Raw genomic sequence first — 15,660 nt, 5'->3', positions numbered from 1 at the left:
TCGTCCGCCCACGTGTTCTCGCACACCCCGAGAGCTTCTGGTCAGCGGGGTGGTGGCACCGGGATCCTCATCTCTCCCAAGTGGTCATTCTCTCTTTCTCCCCTTACCCATCTGTCTATCGCCTCCTTTGAATTCCATGCTGTCACAGTTACCAGCCCTTTCAAGCTTAACATCCTTATCATTTATCGCCCTCCAGGTTCCCTCGGAGAGTTCATCAATGAGCTTGATGCCTTGATAAGCTCCTTTCCTGAGGACGGCTCACCTCTCACAATCCTGGGCGACTTTAACCTCCCCACGTCTACCTTTGACTCATTCCTCTCTGCCTCCTTTCCACTCCTCTCCTCTTTTGACCTCACCCTCTCACCTCCCCCTACTCACAAGGCAGGCAATACGCCGACCTCATCTTTACTAGATGCTGTTCTTCCACTAACCTCATTGCAACTCCCCTCCAAGTCTCCGACCACTACCTTGTATCCTTTTCCCTCTCGCTCTCATCCAACACTTCCCACACTGCCCCTACTCGGATGGTATCGCGCCGTCCCAACCTTCGCTCTCTCTCCCCCGCTACTCTCTCCTCTTCCATCCTATCATCTCTTCCCTCTGCTCAAACCTTCTCCAACCTATCTCCTGATTCTGCCTCCTCAACCCTCCTCTCTTCCCTTTCTGCATCCTTTGACTCTCTATGTCCCCTATCCTCCAGGCCGGCTCGGTCCTCCCCTCCCGCTCCGTGGCTCGACGACTCATTGCGAGCTCACAGAACAGGGCTCCGGGCAGCCGAGCGGCAATGGAGGAAAACTCGCCTCCCTGCGGACCTGGCATCCTTTCACTCCCTCCTCTCTACATTTTCCTCCTCTGTCTCTGCTGCTAAAGCCACTTTCTACCACTCTAAATTCCAAGCATCTGCCTCTAACCCTAGGAAGCTCTTTGCCACCTTCTCCTCCCTCCTGAATCCTCCTCCCCCCCCCCCTCCTCCCTCTCTGCAGATGACTTCGTCAACCATTTTGAAAAGAAGGTCGACGACATCCGATCCTCGTTTGCTAAGTCAAACGACACCGCTGGTTCTGCTCACACTGCCCTACCCTGTGCTCTGACCTCTTTCTCCCTCTCTCTCCAGATGAAATCTCGCTTCTTGTGACGGCCGGCCGCCCAACAACCTGCCCGCTTGACCCTATCCCCTCCTCTCTTCTCCAGACCATTTCCGGAGACCTTCTCCCTTACCTCACCTCGCTCATCAACTCATCCCTGACCGCTGGCTACGTCCCTTCCGTCTTCAAGAGAGCGAGAGTTGCACCCCTTCTGAAAAAACCTACACTCAATCCCTCCGATGCCAACAACTACAGACCAGTATCCCTTCTTTCTTTTCTCTCCAAAACTCTTGAACGTGCCGTCCTTGGCCAGCTCTCCCGCTATCTCTCTCAGAATGACCTTCTTGATCCAAATCAGTCAGGTTTCAAGACTAGTCATTCAACTGAGACTGCTCTTCTCTGTATCACGGAGGCGCTCCGCACTGCTAAAGCTAACTCTCTCTCCTCTGCTCTCATCCTTCTAGACCTATCGGCTGCCTTCGATACTGTGAACCATCAGATCCTCCTCTCCACCCTCTCCGAGTTGGGCATCTCCGGCGCGGCCCACGCTTGGATTGCGTCCTACCTGACAGGTCGCTCCTACCAGGTGGCGTGGCGAGAATCTGTCTCCTCACCACACGCTCTCACCACTGGTGTCCCCCAGGGCTCTGTTCTAGGCCCTCTCCTATTCTCGCTATACACCAAGTCACTTGGCTCTGTCATAACCTCACATGGTCTCTCCTATCATTGCTATGCAGACGACACACAATTAATCTTCTCCTTTCCCCCTTCTGATGACCAGGTGGCGAATCGCATCTCTGCATGTCTGGCAGACATATCAGTGTGGATGACGGATCACCACCTCAAGCTGAACCTCGGCAAGACGGAGCTGCTCTTCCTCCCGGGGAAGGACTGCCCGTTCCATGATCTCGCCATCACGGTTGACAACTCCATTGTGTCCTCCTCCCAGAGCGCTAAGAACCTTGGCGTGATCCTGGACAACACCCTGTCGTTCTCAACTAACATCAAGGCGGTGGCCCGTTCCTGTAGGTTCATGCTCTACAACATCCGCAGAGTACGACCCTGCCTCACACAGGAAGCGGCGCAGGTCCTAATCCAGGCACTTGTCATCTCCCGTCTGGATTACTGCAACTCGCTGTTGGCTGGGCTCCCTGCCTGTGCCATTAAACCCCTACAACTCATCCAGAACGCCGCAGCCCGTCTGGTGTTCAACCTTCCCAAGTTCTCTCACGTCACCCCGCTCTCTCCACTGGCTTCCAGTTGAAGCTCGCATCCGCTACAAGACCATGGTGCTTGCCTACGGAGCTGTGAGGGGAACGGCACCGCAGTACCTCCAGGCTCTGATCAGGCCCTACACCCAAACAAGGGCACTGCATTCATCCACCTCTGGCCTGCTCGCCTCCCTACCACTGAGGAAGTACAGTTCCGGCTCAGCCCAGTCAAAACTGTTCGCTGCTCTGGCCCCCCAATGGTGGAACAAACTCCCTCACGACGCCAGGACAGCGGAGTCAATCACCACCTTCCGGAGACACCTGAAACCCCACCTCTTTAAGCAATACCTAGGATAGGATAAAGTAATCCTTCTCACCCCCCCCTTAAATGATTTAGATGCACTATTGTAAAGTGGCTGTTCCACTGGATGTCATAAGGTGAATTCACCAATTTGTAAGTCGCTCTGGATAAGAGCGTCTGCCAAATGACTTAAATGTAATGTAAATGTATCAGGGGTGCTGCAGTGCATTAAGAACTCTTTGCGCGGCTATGATTCCATAAGGAAATAAATGATGAAGTGCACCGCTGGAGAGATAAGAGTTACAGACTCATGTCTATCAGGATAGAGAGTTCATAGAAAGTTAATCTCATTGTAGTTATGAGAGAGATACTTGCACGCTTCTCACACAGCCACGGCCAGGAAATGGTCTCAAACATAGGTTACAATGTTGCGCAAACCATAAACCGGGCTTGCCCAACCAGAATCAACTCTGGTTAGACCCGGCCTGAAAATCTACTTTTTCCAGTTTTTTTTTGTGAGGGCAGGAGAATTAACTTTGTTTTTATTATAATTTTTACATTGCAAAAAGTGGCAATTATTTTTCATGCCAGGAGAGGTAAACCGTCCAAAACAGATGTCTACAAACAGCACTGGCTATTTGTGATGCACAATTGTCATCATGTGCTGTTTGCATTAGGGGCTTATACACACACAGGCCTGGGTGAACACAGTCCCACCCACTGGGGAGCCAGGCCCACCCAATCAGATTGATGTGGTTTAAGCATTGTTGTGGACTTAAACACATTAGTATTTTTTCAATTAAAAAAAGGGTGATTTTGAGAGTGAAAATTCTACAGGTAAACAGGACTTTTCACACAGAGTGCCTTTCCTTCACAGGAGGGGTTTGGAAAATTAGACTATAACACTGCCTGCAGGCACCACGACACCACTGCATAGGGCTGACAGAAAGACAGCAGTCACACACAGCCTGATGTTAAAGGATAAGCAGCCCATAAACTGAGACATATTCACAAGAACACAAAAACACAACCATTAAAGCATTTCCCAATCGAACTAAGTAAAAGTAACCAGTGACCTAGTTTAAAGTGGAAATTATTGTTAACTACTTTGCAGATATGACACATTTTTACTGATAATATAATTATCAAATTCCCAGTTTGCTACGAAACATATTTTGTAAAATATATATATTTTCAAAATAGGTTATATTTGACTCAACATTCCACGACATACACTAAGGCATTGTTGCCAGAATAGATGGATGCAGTTCAATGCGTGATTAATAAAGTGCTCAAAAAAATAAAGGGAACACTAAAATAACACATCCTAGATCTGAATGAATGAAATATTCTTATTAAATACTTTTCTTTACATAGTTGAATGTGCTGACAACAAAATCACAAAAATTATCAATGGAAATCAAATTTATCAACCCATGGAGGTCTGTATTTGGAATCACACTCAAAACTAAAGTGGAAAACCACACTACAGGCTGATCCAACTTTGATGTAATGTCTTTAAACAAGTCAAAATGAGGCTCAGTAGTGTGTGTGGCCTCCATGTGCCTGTATGACCTCCCTACAATGCCTGGGCATGCTCCTGATGAGGTGGCGGATGGTCTCCTGAGGGATCTCCTCCCAGACCTGGACTAAAGCATCCGCCAACTCCTGGACAGTCTGTGGTGCAACGTGGCGTTGGTGGATGGAGCGAGACATGATGTCCCAGATGTGCTCAATTGGATTCAGGTCTGGGGAACGGGCGGGCCAGTCCATAGCATCAATGCCTTCCTCTTGCAGGAACTGCTGACACACTCCAGCCACATGAGGTCGAGCATTGTCTTGCATTAAGAGGAACCCAGGGCCAACCGCACCAGCATATGGTCTCACAAGGGGTCTGAGGATCTCATCTCGGTATCTAATGGCAGTCAGGCTACCTCTGGCGAGCACATGGAGGGCTGTGTGGCCCCCCAAAGAAATGCCACCCCACACCATGACTGACCCACCGCCAAACCGGTCATGCTGGAGGATGTTGCAGGCAGCAGAACATTCTCCATGGCGTGAACCTGCTTTCATCTGTGAGTTGTAGTCCTGTGTGGCTCAGTCGGTAGAGCATGGCGCTTGCAACGCCAAGCGTCGTGGGTTCGATTCCCGCTGGGACCACCCATATGTAAAAGTAGTGGCCCCAGCCGACTTGTAAGTCGCTTTGGACAAAAGCGTCTGCTAAATGGGATATATTATATATTAAGAGCACAGGGCGCCAGTGGCGAATTTGCCAATCTTGGTGTTCTCTGGCAAATGCCAAACGTCCTGCACGGTGTTGGGCTGTAAGCACAACCCCCACCTGTGGACGTCGGGCCCTCATACCACCCTCATGGGGTCTGTTTCTGACTGTTTGAGCAGACATGCAAATTTGTGGCCTGCTGGAGGTCATTTTGCAGGGCTCTGGCAGTGCTCCTCCTTGCACAAAGGCAGAGGTTGCGGTCCTGCTGCTGGGTTGGTGCCCTCCTACGGCCTCCTCCACGTCTCCTGATGTACTGGCCTGTCTCCTGGTAGCGCCTCCATGCTCTGGACAGTACGCTGACAGACACAGCAAACCTTCTTGCCACAGCTCGCATTGATGTCCCATCCTGGATGAGCTGCACTACCTGAGCCACTGGTGTGGGTTGTGGACTCCGTCTCATGCTACCACTAGAGTGAAAGCACCGCCAGCATTCAAAAGTGACCAAAACATCAGCCAGGAAGCATAGGAACTGAGAAGTGGTCTGTGGTTATCACCTGGAGAACCACTCCTTTATTGGGAGAGTTAGAAAAGTTAGAGGGTTTATCTAAATGTTCCTTCGTTTTGAGCTCATCTTGCTCTGGCTAGCATTAGTTGTTGATCTTGTTGTTGTTGATGTGCATAACTGAGGGAGAGAGAGACTAGCTTCCCGTGGTTGTTTGATCAATAGGACTGTAAAGTCCACAAATGTAAGAGGACCCCTGTGGTGTTTATATAGAAATCTTGCAGAAATCCATTCAGGTGTATTTTGTGGCTTTTGGCAAAAGCATTCTAATGATCTGAAGTTACACGGTTGCAACTGCTTGTAAACACACAGTTCAGTTCAAAGTGAATGATGGCAGGTCCGTGTGGCGAAGGCCTACTATAGCTCTGATTGGCTATAGCGCACCGGTCTGTGTAGACTCCGGTCCTAGACAGATGTATTCATTCGGTTTTATTTACCGCAATGTCTATTAATTGTCCAAACACACGGCCGCGTTCCCACTCTATACTGCTATAGAATTTTCACAACTCCCAAACGTTCTAAGAATTTATGAAAACGTGAAAATGACCATAAGTGGTCGCTTGTCATTAAATGTTTAAAAAGAGCCATATTCTTCCTGGGGGGTGTCAATGAACAGATTTGAATAACATGATACTAAAATCAGTCAATTGAAATAAATAAATTATACCCTCATTTATGGATTTCACATGACTGGGAATACAGATATGCATCGGTCGGTCACAGATCCCTTTAAAAAAAAGTAGGGGTGTGGATCAGAAAACCAGTCAGTATCTGGTATGACCACCATTTGCCTCATGCTGTGCAACATCTCCTTCGCATAGAGTTGTTGATTGTGGCCTGTGGAATGTTGCCCCACTCTTCAATGGCTGTGTAAAGTTGCTGGATATTGGCAGGAACAGGAACACACTGTCGTACATGTTGATCAAGAGCATCCCAAACATGTTCAAGAGCATCCCAAACATATGAAATGTCTGGTGAGTATGCAGGCCATGGAAGAACTGAGACATTCAGCTTCCAGGAATTGTGTACAGATCCTTGCGACATGGGGCTGTGCATTATCATGCTGAAATAAGAGGTGATGGAGGCAGATGAATGGCACGACAATGGGCCTCAGGATCTCGTCACGGTAGCGCTGTGCTTTCAAATTGCCATTGATAAAATGCAATTGCGTTCGTATGACTGCCCATACCATAACCCCGTCACGGGGCACTCTGTTCACAACGTTGACATTAGTAAATTGCTCGCCCACATGACACCATACATGCGGTCTGCCATCTGCCCGGTACAGTTGAATCTGGGATTCACCTGTGAAGAACACACTTCTCCAGCGTGCCAGTGGTCTTCGAAGTTGAGCATTTGCCCCTGAAGATGGTTACGATGCCGAACTGCAGTCAGGTCGAGACCAGATGAGCTTCCCTGAAATGGTTTCTGACAGCTTGTACATTCAGACATTCTTTGGTTGTGCAAACAAAGTTTCATCAAGTATCTGGGTGTCTGGTCTCAGACAATCCTGCAAGGGATGAAGCCGGATGTGAAGGTCCTGGCCTGGTTACACGTGGTCTGCAGTTGTGAGGCCGATTGGAAGTACTGCCAAATTCTCTAAAACGACATTGGAGGCAGCTTATGGTAGAGAAATTAACATTCTCTGGTAACAGCTCTGGTGGACATTCCTCCAGTCAGCATGCCAATTGCAAGCTCCCTCAAAACTTGAGACATCTGTGGCATTGTGTAGCATGACAGAATTGCATATTTTAGAGTGACCGTTTATTGTCCCCAGCACAAGGTACACCTGTGTAATGATCATGCTGATTAATCAGCTTCTTGATATACCACATGTCAGGTGGATAGATTATCTCAGCAAAGGAGAAAATGATCACTAATAGGAATATAAATAGATTTGTGCAAAAAAAAATAGAGAAAAAAGCTTTGTGCGTATTAAACATTTCTGGGATATTTTATTTCAGCTCATGAAACATGGGACCATGTTGCGTTTACATTTTTGTTCAGTGGAGTTTGCTTAACAAATAACTTGCATGATGGAGTCCAGCTGTGTGCAATACTAGGAGTTAATATACCACAAACACCAAGGAGCTTTTCCAATGGCTTATAAGTAAGGGGACCAAATGGTTTGGGTCAAAAAAATACTGAATACCCCGTTGAAAAATGGTAAAACATTTTATTAAAGGCCTACTCCTTAATTTGAAAAACACCACAATGGTAGCCACTTAGTTTCAGAAGGATATCACAAGTTCATATGGCTAGCCACATCATAACCTAAAATCTAACGTTGTTTTACTCATGTTTGTAAAAAAATATTTTTAAATTTTAAAATAGGCCTAATGTATTGCTTCAAAATATGGTTAAAACTATCACGAGATTGTTAGGATACTAATGATTAATAGTGCTTTATATAATGTCCCAATAGGCCAAGTAAATTAGCTAACGTCTTCAAATGAAATAAACCAGAAGACAATTGTATTAAGCAACTTCTATGTCGTAATCCAGACAATTTCAAACAGGCGCAGCTTCAGCCCTAAACCACAGACGTTCCAGTTGATAGAAAGACGCAGAAAGGAAATATGATTAATACACTTGTCTTAATCTTACGGGGCATTCCATGCGAGTTTGGTCCAAAGTTTATTATGTTTAGGATCTTCTTAAAATTCAATTAATAGAAAAAAAGGTATATTTTTTATTCAATTTAACTTGGCAAGTCAGTTAAGAGCAAATTCTTATTTAGAATGACGGCCTACCCCAGCCAAGCCCTAACCCGGATGATGCTGGGCCAATTGTGCGCCACCTTAAAGGACTCCCAATCACGGCTGGGTTTGACAAAGCCTGGAATCGAACCAGGGTCTGTAGTGATGCCTCTAGCACTGAGATTCAGAGCCTTAGACCGCTGCTCCACTCGGGAGCCCTATATGTTTGGCATACTTTTGATATCTGCATCTAAATAATTAAGACATTTTTCGAAAGTAGCAAAGCGTGCACTCTGGACATTTGAGGCAGCATCTGCAGACTAATCATTGTAGTATCTTTAAGCAAACTATGCATGAGGACAGACTACGCTTTCAAGGTAAGGAAACACATTTTGTTTTGTTATTTGGGTAAACTATTCCTTTAAGTCAGGAGGAGCACTAAGGTCATTGGACTTTAGAGCATGTGTTTGAATAAGCAGAACAAAACTGGCATGTGGTCATTACCAAAGGCACTAAATAAAACCCACTGAGATCATCAATTAATTATGTTAATAGTGTGGTAACGAGTTAGTGTGACTCACCATAAAGACTATGGTCCACTTGTAGCTCTAAAAAGGGAGAAATCCGAGAGAAGATGTTCCACTATGGCCTACAGAGGAAAGCATTCAGCTGAAATAATGCATATTACTCAAAATACATTGTCAGAATAAATAAAAATAATCACTATTTTCTCAAAATGTATCTTTTGGCATATGTGTACATACGTGTGTATTTCTGTATCTGAAAAAGTTTTTAAAAAAACAGCCGGCGGGGCACAATAATGACTTCAATCCAGTATTGCTTGTGAATATTCTTTCACAAACAAAACAAGATAATACTTCCTTAAACCCATCAAAGCATGACAATAATTGCTCTCATAGGATTTACTACAAAACAGTTCATTGAAAGTGGGGTTTGTCCATTTAATGTCCCAACACAAGTTGGCTATTGTATTTTAGAGTGAATAAATCTAGTGATGAGTCTTCTTAGCAAAAGTATGTATAATCAGAGGATAAGTATATTAATAAAATGGATAGGAGGTACATTTAGGATCATCCTGGTTTAGCAGTCTTTAGTCTTTGAAAGTAACATGTGCCACATTCGGGACAAGGGCCTTGCCGCTTCCTGCCTTCTCAGGACCCGAGTCACTGGCAAAGTCATCATCACTGCCCAAGTCACCAAAGTCATCATCAAGCTCATTGAAGTCCTCCTTCCTCCGAGTACGTCCGGTCATCTTTTGATTGGTGTATTCCTCCTCTTCCTCTCCCTGCTTCTGTATGTTAACCCTTTGGGAGGAATTTGAATTAAAAACAACAAAAAAAAATGACAAATGGAACCCTGAAACTACTAGTGCCCAACAACACACTTTTGGAATGTCGACCTAGGTTTTTTGTAGGTTCTTCAGAGACTTAAGCCGATTGAAATAGAAGTAGGAAGGACTGGATAGTTGTAACACTTTTTTACTTTTTGGATAGTTACTCCAAGCTTTTTAATAGCTCGAGTTCAAAATGAGATACATTTGTCTGCTTTAAAATGTATTTTAAAGCAATCAGAGAACGCATGATTTTGTATCAAACACATGGAGAGTAATGTTACAACTGACCCCGGGGTCAATTAACAGTATTTGGGGTGTAATATAAAGAACATTGTTTAAAATCCATTACATACCTGTATTCAGGTTGAAAATGGCATATTTTGACAATAAGTGCCTAAATTTAAACGCCGTGCCTGTACAGTAACATGCTATACATGAAGTCAGAGCTCTGGCTCGGCGCTTCACAGCTCTGTATGGGTTTTGACGGACGGCCATTCTGAACTTGAACACCTCATGCGACAAGACGCTCACTGTGCACACTTTGGAGAGGTGTGTGGTAGCGCTGGGACGATAAACCGGAAATTATCGATACCGACCACTTATCACAGGCATTTTTCGGATATCGTTCAATACGATAAGTAGCCTAAACTAGAGAAATTTTAAATTAAATAAGTTTGCTAATATGGGTGATTGTTAATGGGATAATTGATGGCTACAACCATCAAACTAGTAGTAGTAGTTTAAAGGATAATAAAATGGACACAATAACCCATAATGACAGGTTTTGAAAAGGCAAATTTATATTTAACCCCAGAAATATCACATTTAAATAAGTATTCAGACCCTTTACTCAGTATATTGTTGAAGCACCTTTGGCAGCGATTACAGCCTCGAGTCTTCTTGAGTATGACACTACAAGCTTGGCACACCTGTATTTGGAGAGTTTCTCCCATTCTGCTCTGACAATCCTCTCAAGCACTGTCAGGTTGGATGGGCAGCATCGCTGCACAGATATTTTAAGGTTTCTCTAGAGATGTTTGATCGGGTTCAAGTCCTGGCTATGGCTGGGCCACTCAAGGACATTCAGAGACTTGTCCGGAAGCCACTGCGGTGTCCTGTTGGAAGGTGAACGTTCGCTCAGTCTCAGGTCCTGAGCGCTTTGGAGCAGGTTTTCATCAAGGATCTCTCTGTACTTTGCTCAGGTTCTTGTTCACCTCCCTGACCAAGGCCATTCCCTCCCGATTGCTCAGTTTGCCTTTCCAAATCATGTCCAATCAATTGAATTTACCACAGGTGGACTCCAAGTTGTAGAAACATCAATGATGATCAATGAAAATAGGATGCACCTGAGCTCAATTGAGTCTCAAAGCAAAAGATCTGAATACTTATTTACATAAGTATTCATGTTTTCTATTTTATAAATTTGCTGTCATTATGGGGTATTGGGTGTAAATTGAGGGATTTTTTATTTATTACATTTTAGAATAAGGCTGTAATGTAACAAAATGTGTAAAAAAGGGAAGGGGTTTGAATACTTTCCGAAAGCACTGTAAATCACAATACTTTATGGGTAAATAATCACAATAAGACACAGGGTGACGTTGCCCAACCCCAGTCTACAATGAACAAGGTACATTTGGATGATTTGTTTCACTTTGGCTGCGGATATGACTTTTCTGTACCATTCTTCCGGAGCGCGAAAGGTCCAGAAGCTTCTGCACATGTGCGGATCACATTCTGCGCATGCAGTTATTTACCTCTATGTTATGTAAAAAAAAAAAGTGTGGTCTCCCTCACTCCACATTTCTCACTGTCAATTGTGAATGACAATTCTCTCAAGTTTTACCGGTGAAACGTCTATACAGCATCTGCATACAAACCATTTGATCTCAGTCAGTTTCACTGGGATGTGAATTTAGATTTTCTTGACAAATTTATACAGTCTTATTTTGAATTATGTACAGTGAGTGAATTTTGCCTAGTAGCGCACCGGTAAGGTTTGGCCACGAGACAAAAATGCAACCATTTGCACAATATTCCTTAAATCCCCAAAACTAGGTGGTGTTTTCGTCTTACAGTAGAATACTATTATATTCAGTTCTGCTATTTAGAATACTATCATTATGTGATCTTGCACATTGATCTAACTTTATTAAAGGAGCACCATACGCCAGAGTAACTTGTTTTATACGAGTAGCTAAGAGCAGAGACTGTGCGTAAAGTATAGAATCCCGCAAATGCACTGAAGCGTCGGGACCTTGAGTGCTCGGGAAGGTCCAGAAAAGTTGGATCCGCAGCCACTCAATATTTGTTTCCCTCCAGTAGATAGCAGTCTTTGAAACGCTATGATTATCTTATAGGAATGTTTTCTGGACTTTGATTGACAAGCTGCATTCTGAACACCACCCCGAAACAGACAACACAGTTCCCAAGCAACACCTCTGCCAGCTTAGCCCATTGTGTGTGGGCTTTAGACTCACACACACCATAGCGTAGGAAGTAGGAACACTCACGGAATTACGATGTCCTCTTTCTTCCCACACTTGGCACAAAGCTCCAGCTTCAGGGCACAGGTTTTACAAATGACGTGATATGCATCCTTCACCGACTTCTGAGAACATTTCACACTAAAACACAGAAAAACACATTTAAAACAAGTATAGAGAAAAACATGTCCCTCACGAATGATGTAGCGCTCCTACTTGTGTCAATTATTCCAACGTATGTTGCGTGGATTAATGATATAGAGATAGATATCTATATCTATCTATCTATACACATACATACATACACATTTTTACATGTTGGTTGTGCATTTTCAAAAGTCTCCTTGCAAGGTTTCAACCGCAATGATGTATATACACCGGATAGTTGACGTCTCTGGCCAATAAGACCATTTAAAGCCAATGTGCCAACAACATCTTAGCATTCCTCCTTTCAGGGTTTTGAATAATGGGAGTGCATTGACAAAAACCAATATCCCAACATTAAGTAAGTCAACCTATCAACAATGGCAGGATGTGTGCATATGGATGCAGCCAGTGCCATTTCAATGGATGTGGAAAACCCATTTAAATTTGTAAGTACCAAAATGATATACACTGTAAAACTTCAATTAAATTGCCAAGTCTACAGAACACATTTCAGAAAAAAAAAATGTTTTAAATAAACGCTGGGTCTAAATGAATTGTTTACCAGGTTTCAAGTTTAATTTGTTACATTAATTCAGTAATGACTCGAAAAAAATAAGTTAATCATCCGCTTTGAATCGCCAGTAAAAAATAAATAATGTAAACGTTGCCTGCTAACAGCTGAGAACTGTTAGCTAACTGGCAAGCACAAAAAACAGTCAGACCCCGAGTTATCGAGAAGGGTGCAATTGCGGCCATCATTGCAGGAACCCCTCTTTATACCTCTATTGGTCAATTCTTAAGTTAGGACAAACAGGAGGCGGGGACGCTCCACCAGTACAGTAGGTGACAACAATGCACAATAACGTTGGACGCCAACGGCCATAAACCCAAAAGAAGAACCGTACACCGGTGTCCTACGCCCCCGAATATCGACATTGCTTTTCCGCAGTTCTGTTAACGACGGCAAGGGCTGTTTGTTAGCTTAGCCAGCTAGTCTTAAGGATGACTCTGTTACACAGTAGGTGGGGCCAACATACAAGAAAGCTACCTAGCATACGGTGTCGCCTTAGCGGTGCTAGCGAGAAGCGGGGACGACGGGTAGCAGGTTTGGACGGTCTACCAAATACCGGGGTATTTGGAAATAGCCACGGGATGGTTTTTCAATACCGTTTAAACTATTTCTTGGAATGTTTTATAGACATCTATATTTGTAGCTACTTGTTAAAGTAAATATATCAAGTCAACTTGTGCAAGATGTTAAGAGATAAAGATCGCGTTCTTCATTTCAACTTTGAGAATGTTGAAATTATGATGCTTACCGGTAGTCCTCAGTCACGTGGTGTTTGTTTACAAGTACACAACGACGAGACTTGTGCAGCCAGGGGATCTAGTTACAATATGGAATTCACAACTAAATGTTTGTCAGCTAGATAGCTTATAAGTCAACTGTCGAAGTTGTGCTAAATGCAAAACCAAGTTACGTTTGGTAATAGCAGAGAATCCAATCCTGGATCAAGAACCTTGCTGTCTAATTTGTTTGGTTTTGGCATTTTTTTTGTTACTTGTATAACTTTGAGCTGGGATGTATGTCTGGTGTACTGGTGTGTTTCTTTTCAAAACCAAAAGAAAGAAACAATTTAACATTATCACAAACGGGTAAGTACTGATGGGAAGGCAAGTATACATCCACAATAACATAAGATTTTTGAGAAAACCTTATACTTTTTCTCCCCATACAGGTTAAAGTTGGAATAGGTTTAATAGGTTGAAGGAAAATAGGATTTTGAATGGAAAGAAATGTTAGGTGTCCACGAGGACAAAAGGCCATAGCATGCGTGTACTCACCATGTTCGAGGTTGGGAAAGGGATTTGTATTTGTTGTATTTGACTTTCCACTCAATAACTTCCTTGCAGCGTTGACATAACCCGTCGTGGACCTTCGAGTTTGCTATCTGCAATAACATCCGATATACACACACAGAGAAAATTAAAACAGTAGAGCTACAATTAGCCCAGCAGTAGCCATACAAATGGTGAACATACTGTAGCGGACTTGCCAGAGTGGCTCCAAATGTACGTTAGCCAGACATTCACAAGACCCTACCTTTACTTGAACACTTGCTCCATATTTGTCGTTCTTGTAAGCAGTCGTGTTTTGGTGCTTTTGTCCTCGCGACCGCGATGCGTTGCCCTTTTGAGAACTCATTTTGATCTAAACATAGGTTAACGTTAGCTTTGATGTCAGCTACCACAACACATGGACCAGCGACTCGTCAGCAACACACAAAAAAAGTCCTTCCGGGTCACGGATTTTTGAAGTTTCGAAATAAAAGCCTCTCAGAGAAGTGTCACTAACCACGTTTCATCCACAATTTTTATTCGATTAAGCATACCATATACAAAAAATATCACGACAGCTGTGATGGAAACAGGACATCTGGGGCTGTTTTTCTTGGTTCGGTCCAGGCCCCTTAGTTCCAGTGAAGGGAAATCTTAATGTTACAGCATACAATTATATTGAAGTCCAGACGATTCTGTGCTTCCAACTTGTGGCAACTGTTTGGGAAGACCCTTTCCTGTTTCAGCATGACAATGCCCCCATGCACAAAGCGAGGTCCACACATACATGATTTTTTGAGATCGGTGTGGAAGAACTTGACTGGCATGCAGAGCCCAGCTCTTGTGGCTGAATGGAAGCAAGGCCCTGCAGCGTTGTTCCAACATCTACTGGAATGCCTTCCCATAAGAGTGGATGCTGTAATGGCAGCAAAGGGGGGACCAATTCCATATTAATGCCCATGATTTTGGAATGAGATGTTCCACGAGCAGGTGTCCACACACTTTTGGTCATGTAGTTTATTACAAATATCCACATGCGAATATGTTATTGACACTTTCCTCATCCCCAGTCCGCATAAAATATAAATAAGTATGCCATTCAAAATTTAAGCTCTAATGGTGCTTTCAAGACAACTGGGAACACAGACTAAATCTAGGTCAAATCATGACGTCAGTGATCTTCAGGTCGAAAAGTCGGCGCAAAAGAAAGATGGCCAAGTTATGGACTTTGACTTCTGAGTTGACCGTTCAAAACGACTTTCCCAGGCAGAGCTAGTTTTTTCAGAGTTCCCCGTTGTCTTAGACTACTAAAGTCGGATATTTCCGAGTTTCCTGTTGTTTTGAAGGCGGCATTAGTTCCCAGTGACGAGGTTCGATTAATCACACCGGGCGCCCGTTTAGGCGTTTTTCTATCGGTTGAAGGTTGATTGCATTCGATTTGGAATGGCTGCCTCCCGGTCGTGAGCCTGGTGCCCGCTTCAAAGCCACAGCAAAGTCGTCTCAAAACTAAAGTGATGTTATTAAGCACGTGTAGTAATTACTAGGATTCTGTGGTTTCCTATGCAAAATTGATTTGCTTTTGATGAAAACGCTTTATTTGCATTTCCAATGAAAAGTAGTTAGAAAAGTCTGACATTTATTTTATCGGAAAAAAAAACATGTTGTGTTTCTGGACCAACCACCATGCTGCCTTGTTGACAAAATGATCGATCCGTGCAGATGACTGTTCAATTTGAGAAGGGCGCGCCTTCCTCT

The 15,660-nt window shown here is 43.9% G+C and overlaps 1 protein-coding gene across 1 annotated transcript; it reads right to left on the bottom strand.

The window, feature by feature from the left end:
• Positions 1-7,536: 7,536 nt before the first annotated feature.
• Positions 7,537-15,596, bottom strand: LOC135514307 (uncharacterized protein C9orf85 homolog). Its single transcript, XM_064937697.1, has 4 exons — positions 14,171-15,596; positions 13,912-14,018; positions 11,947-12,060; positions 7,537-9,404 (listed from the first exon to the last, which is right to left on the bottom strand). Exons 1-4 carry the CDS (start codon positions 14,270-14,272, stop codon positions 9,191-9,193), a joined length of 537 nt encoding a protein of 178 aa, XP_064793769.1. The 5' UTR covers positions 14,273-15,596; the 3' UTR covers positions 7,537-9,190.
• Positions 15,597-15,660: the final 64 nt, after the last annotated feature.

This window comes from Oncorhynchus masou, chromosome 25, assembly GCF_036934945.1.
Source record: "Oncorhynchus masou masou isolate Uvic2021 chromosome 25, UVic_Omas_1.1, whole genome shotgun sequence".
Classification (NCBI taxonomy): Eukaryota; Metazoa; Chordata; class Actinopteri; order Salmoniformes; family Salmonidae; genus Oncorhynchus; species Oncorhynchus masou.
The sequence above is the reverse complement of the archived record's forward strand: the minus strand, read 5'-3'. Positions and strand labels throughout refer to the sequence as shown.